We start from the raw sequence: 6558 nt of genomic DNA on the forward strand, positions 1-6558 counted from the left end.
AAAAAAAAAGATAGATTAGATAGATTCTGCCGATTATTGAATCGATTCGAGAATCGCGCGATGTAGTATCGCGATATATCGCCGAATCGATTTTTTTTTTTAACACCCCTAATACCTACAGTATATAATGAGTTTTTATCCAAGCCCACTGAGGGTACAAAATGGCAAATGTTGATTTCTCGTCAGGTCACGTTCACCAAACGTTTGCCAGATTTCCACCAACAGTTGTAAAGTTTTTTCTTGTTGCAAGAACATTTTGAACATGTTCTAATTTTGAGGATGTCCTAAATCTCCAAGAAAAGAAAAACCGTTAGCCACCATTAAAACTGTTGGCAAGCATCTGCCAAACATCTTTTGAGTCCTTGAAGAAAACACTTGCAAATGTTCAGCGCTCAGTGGGATACCAGAAGTAGAGCTTCATCATCATTACCTTTTGTTTGACAATTTCTCTATGTGTGTTAGTCACCAACCATTAGGCAACTGCAGTTGTTTGTTTACATTGAAACTGAGCTTGTAGCAAACAAGAGGGACGTCATGGCGCGATTACATTACAACATCCTCATACTGGAAATGTGTTCAATGTGTTCCGATCGAGCAAGAATTTCAAATTTCCACATTTTTCTCTGTAGCATTTGGCCTGTTCCTGAAGTTGTGGTTATGGTGAATGATACACAATTAATCAGAGGATCGCAAGCCAAGTCCTGCAAGCACATTGCAACTCCACATTGGATAAAGCTCTTTAAAAGTTCCAACATCGAAGCAAAAACAAAAAACAAAACATGACTCTAAAAACATGATCCTACTTAGTGGTTGGAAGTGCGATCATGTTTTTTTTTTGGAACTAACATGGCATTAGAGTGTCTGACTGATGCTTTTGAGAAGTGCCTTCCATCACCTTCACCAGGTTGTTAGGATATATATTAGGGGTGTGAATTGCCTAGTACCTGACGATTCGATTCGTATCACGATTCACAGGTCACGATTCGATTCGATACCGATTAATCCCGATACGAATTTATAAGTCGATTGTTGCGATTTTTTTTCATTCAAATTTAGAAAATACTAATCAGTAAGCTTGGAGAGTGTAAGATTTATATGAAAATGTATTATTTATTTATCTGAAATTTCAGTCTTATAGAGGTTGTAATCTGTTTCATGTTTGAACAGCATTAAAATAAAATATTAAGGCTTAATGTTCCGTTCATATAACATTCTTCCATGCTCAAGGTGTGAATCCTTAAAAAAAAAAAAAAAAAAAAAAAAAAAAAAAAAAAAAAAAAATCGATTCTGCCCTTATTGAATCGATTCGAGAATCGCGCGATGTAGTATCGCGATATATCGCCGAATCGATTTTTTTAACACCCCTAATATATATATATATATATATATATATATATATATATATATATGTGTGTGTGTGTATATATATATATATGTGTGTGTGTGTGTATATATATATATATGTGTGTGTGTGTGTATATATATATATATATATATGTGTGTGTGTATATATATATATATATATATATATGTGTGTGTGTATATATATATATATATATATATATATATGTGTGTGTATATATATATATATATATATATATATGTGTGTGTATATATATATATATATATATATATATATATATATATATATATATATATATATATATATATATATATATATATATAAATTAATAAATCTATTTTGAATGTTACCAGTGTCCCAAAGACGTTTTTGTGAGTTTTTGTTGGTTTTTGATGTTACAGCAAGAAGGCTTTGGTGCAGCCTCTCAACTACAAAGAACGGTTGAAGTAATGGTAGTTAGTACACAAACGGCCAGTAGGTGGCAGAAGAATATCAGAGATCAACCAGGGCCATATTTGAAAAAAAGCTCAATTACTCACAATTCGAAATAGGTTTGTGAATAATGATGAAAGTTAGCTATATTCTAATGCTAATTGCTGCAAAGCGGGAAAAAGATTATTATTTTTTTTTCTCAATGAAAGAAGAAACTTTCATCTTTCCTTCGGTAGTTTTTTGCTTTTAAAAGTTTTCATTTTTATAGCAATAGAAGTGTCAAAATGCTTCCATGAAAATGGCTGGGAGTGAATGAATTTAGATGGATTTGACCAATATGGATTACCATAAATGTCCTTGGCTGAATTTGTTTTCCCACCAGGAGTTGCAGTACCGGATGTGGACCTGCAGTGGGCGCAATTTGGCAATCTTCTGGCTCAAGATTCCAAAAGTGACTGCAGTCCTGAAGTTGAGCTGGACGCTTTTTTCACTCTGGTATGGAAAGTCGACACTTTTGATGGCCTTGCTTTTGCTTTGCGCGTTTTTGATTCCTGTCAATCCAAAATCACAACATGACCTTTCTTCCACTTTTATAACATTGGCAAAGAAGCCAAGGACCGTCTCTGCATTTTCATTGCTCAAAATAAAATATGACTCTCACACATGGAAAAATGGCAACTTGACAACATTTGGGACCGATGCCAGCCAAGATTACTTTAGTTCATTAAACTAACGATAAAACAAAAATTCACAAAACAATTTCGTTAACGAAATACAGTAAAAACAAATGTTTTTTTTTGTTTTTGTTTTTGTTTTTTTAAGAAAACAAAAAATAACTGAAACTACATTTTATGTTTACAAAACTAACTATAATAATAGCAAAAATGCTTCGTTTTAGTCATTGGTAATTAGCATTTTGGGATGATTTTAAATCGATTTATTTTGATATTAACCGGAACAAGGCCTTTTTTTTTTTTTTTTTTTTAATTGCTTTAACAAATTGATATCAAAAGCCAAACATGGCAAATATTAAACAAACAATTATCATCACACAACAATTTCACGATAACAGTAAAGGAAAAGGGGAGAAAAGAAATAAAAGTTGCCAGAATAAAAAAATAAAATAAAAATTGCCAGACCGGAACAAGGACGTTTGTTTGATTGTTGCCATGTTTGTATGTCTTACAGCAAATTAAAAACAAAAGTTTGAAAGTGTGTCACACCGAAGTGACGTCATCCAGAGCAGCCAATAGAAAAGCACTAAAAGATGACATCACTCCCATGCTGTTGTTTGTTTTTTAATATTGCACCCAAGTACCACACGTTTAATTAAAAAAATAAAATAATAAAAATACTGAAATGAATTAAAATGAAGCTGTTATTAAATGACTAAAACTAAAAAAACTAACCCGGGATTTACCCCGGGTTTACACCGGATGCGGTTGCGGTGCGGTTGCGGTGCGTTCCGGCGACGCAAGCGATTTAGATTCCATTCATTCGAATGGTGCAGTTTACACCGCTTGCGGGTGCGTTGTGTGTCGACTGCGTCTCAGCTGCGGCGTGCCGCAGCCCTTCCACAAGGATAGACCTATTTTCTATTTTTGCCGGACGCCGCAGCGGTAGGCCTCCGGCAAATGGCAAGCTAGCACAAAACACATCGAGCGGGACAAGAAGCCCGACGCAGTTTCAAAATAAATTTCCTGTTACCTTTCAAGATAAAACACTCGCCAGCTACTATTTCGCAAGCATGTTAGCAAAACGTGATGTGGGCGTAGCCGGGCCTGGAGTTAACGTGCGAGGGGCTCATTCACGGTTTAGACACCGGCGAACATGGGTGAGAAGAGGTTTATATTGGAGGTGGAAAGCCACAAAATAATGAAAGTCCACCTCTCTTTCTGCTTCTCTGTTGAGCACAGACTTTCTGTGTGTTTGTCGTTGTTTTTAATGCCACATGATCGCGCGCGGTCACGCGAGACACGGCGGGAAGTGGTCGGCGACGGAGCTGCCGGACCGCAGCTGTGCGGAGCCGGTGTGGATTGGCCAAAAAATTGACGCGTCCGGAGCACACAGTCAAGACGCACCGCACCGCAGCCGGTGTAAATCCCGGGTAACAGAAGCACCCTGAACAGTAATAAAAATAGAAAACAAAACTCAAAATGAAATAAAAGCTAACTCAAATGAAAATTGCAAAACTATAAATAACCCTGATTGAAAGTCAAGTAGATGGCGGCTACATACAATAACATCAACTCTGTATTTCTCAAACCTTTTGCAACATTCTCTCTTATTGCAAATTTATTGACCAATCAGCAATCTGCTCAAACTCTGTCAGGCACCAACAAAATAGCCACTCAAACGAAAGGTCAAAGGTCAAGTCAATTGGTGATTTAAAAAAAAACAAAACAAAAAAAAAAACTAAAACTAATACTAAAACTAACTATTAAATAACAACAGAACCACCTTAAAACTAAAACTAACTACATTAAAAAAAAAATCAAAATGAAAGCTTCCAAAACTATAATAATAAGACTGAACGTCTCCCCGCCCGCCGATTTAAACTCGCTTCGACTGACTGTCCACGTATGTTTTTTTTTTTTTTTTTTTTTGTGTCCAGCCTGTTGGCGGTGACGCAAGTCACACGTACGTGTTTCCCGGCGAGGCGTGGGCGGCGTCCCGTCACGCGGGCGCCGTGATGGACGCCGTCCCCTTCACCCACCCCGCCCACCTGCCACACATGGTGGAGGTGCTGCGGCATCAGTGCGCTGTCAACACCTTGCTGAGAAGCTGCATGTCTCCACATCCAGGTAGATAAATAGGCAGGCAGGATTGCGCAACATCTCCTTGGTGGAGGTCATCAAGTCGATTTGTGTTTTTTTTTTTTTTTTTTAAGTTTCAGATTGCGCTCGACATTTTGAGGTGCGTCCCGAAGATGACGTCGTCGGCTTCGGCTTCTCCGTCACCTTCCAGCGGCCGGACAAAGACTCACTTGCCACCTGTCAGCTCTTCCTTTCGTTTCGTTTTGTGACCACCCCAAAAAAATCTTCATAGAGATTGTTTGGATCAATACATTTTTGTGTTTTGTTGACAGTGCTGGTGAGCATTCCAGGTTGTCAGCAGATTACATGCAGATTATTTGGAGCGGAGATTGGAGCTTCCGCCCTGGAGGACAACGTCGCCGGCATCATCAAGAGGTCTTCTTTTTTGTTTGTTTGTTTGTTTGTTTTTTAATGGAATGCTGGATTTTAGCATAAAATGTTTTTGTCTATTTTTTAAAATGGAATGCTGCTAGATTTTTAGCATAAAATGTTTGTTTTGTCCATTTTTTTTTTTTAACGGAATGCTGAATTTTAGCATAAAATTTTTTTGTTTGTCTATTTTTTTTTAAACAGAATGCTGGATATTAGCATAATGTTTTTGTTTTGTATTTTTTATTTTTTATTTTATTTTTTTAAATGGAATGCTGGATTTTAGCATAAAATGTTGAAAAAAAAAATATTATTTTTTTATGCCGGTGAGTTATGTTAAGATTCTTCTCTGTATACATTCATGAAGCGTTTTGTATGAATAGCTCTTCTTTAGAAGGATAAAAGTGCCGCAAGTAGCGCGCTAATTAGCATTAACGAGTCAGACTGGAATAAATCATGGCCATTATTTGCTCATCTATAAGTTGAAGCAGAAATCACTGTCAATCAAATCATTTTGAATCGATTGTGAATGGAATCGTGAGTCAGTGAAAGATTCCTATCCCTGGAATGAAGCAAACATTTTTGACTTGTGGTTTTGGAACCGAGCACCCAAAAAAAAAAAAAAAAAAAGCATGAAATATGAGTTGACTTTGAGATGCTTTTGTTGCAGGTGCATGTCAATTCCTGTCGGCCTCCAAGCGTTACTGGAAAAGATGCCACGGGCCGAGTCCTCGTCTGACCTGCGCGTACCCACAGAAGACGCTGCTTCGTCCTCACTCCTTTCCCAAAGTGCGCTGGAGAAAAGCTCCACCCACGCCAGTCCCGGTGGTGCCGCTGAGGCCCATTTGCCACCACTGACGGACTGACTGGATTCTGACTCCATCTTAACCCAGTTTATTTTCAATGATCAATAAACATCATCATCATCTATTTTCGCTGGCTCCACTTTTGGGTAGATGCCAAACCAGCACACACATACACTTTAAATCATTTTGACCTCGTTTACCCACTCGGATCAAAATCGGCAGAGGTCCGATTATCGAGTCTCTCGTAAAGATGACTTGGTGTGACATTCAAGAGTCTTTTTTTTATTTTATTTTTTATTTATTTATTTATTTTTTTTCTCTCCTGGCTTCCTGGTCAGGGCCTGTATTAAATGTTGAACATATTCGATAATGACGTCATGGAGTAATATGCGATAGTTGCTGAATATAGCGATATTGATATTATTGCGTTATTTAACATGTACCTGTTTAGAAACGTAAATTTGCCACTTTAAAATGGCAAATTTCCGAGTTTTTTTTCCTCACAAATTTGCCACTTTAAAGGGATACTTTACTTATTTAGCTATTTTTGGTAGTCAAACATTATTTGGCCTATAATAAATTTGATATTTAATTATTTTTCATGTCCAATTAGTACCTTTAAAAACACATTGTGTTTTTGTGTGTGTTGCTGTCGACTGAAAATGACAATACAAGGGCTCAGGTAACCAATCACAGACATGACCAAACCTAGAAAACAGGTGAGCTGTGAATGGTTGTTACCTGAGCACGTGATGTCATTTTCAGTCGACAG

At 37.1% G+C, this 6558-nt stretch overlaps 1 protein-coding gene across 1 annotated transcript in view; it reads left to right on the forward strand.

The window, feature by feature from the left end:
- The window catches only part of med1l (mediator complex subunit 1-like), a 32225-nt gene that overhangs the window by 23960 nt on the left and 1707 nt on the right, over positions 1-6558 (forward strand). Inside the window, exons 12-16 of the mRNA XM_077508501.1 lie at positions 2178-2290; positions 4410-4599; positions 4686-4790; positions 4884-4986; positions 5651-5932. Of these exons, the coding sequence (XP_077364627.1) occupies positions 2178-2290; positions 4410-4599; positions 4686-4790; positions 4884-4986; positions 5651-5846 (707 nt within the window). The 3' untranslated portion in view covers positions 5847-5932. The remainder of the gene's footprint in view (positions 1-2177; positions 2291-4409; positions 4600-4685; positions 4791-4883; positions 4987-5650; positions 5933-6558) is intronic.

Source organism: Festucalex cinctus, chromosome 20, assembly GCF_051991245.1.
Source record: "Festucalex cinctus isolate MCC-2025b chromosome 20, RoL_Fcin_1.0, whole genome shotgun sequence".
NCBI classification, from domain to species: domain Eukaryota; kingdom Metazoa; phylum Chordata; class Actinopteri; order Syngnathiformes; family Syngnathidae; genus Festucalex; species Festucalex cinctus.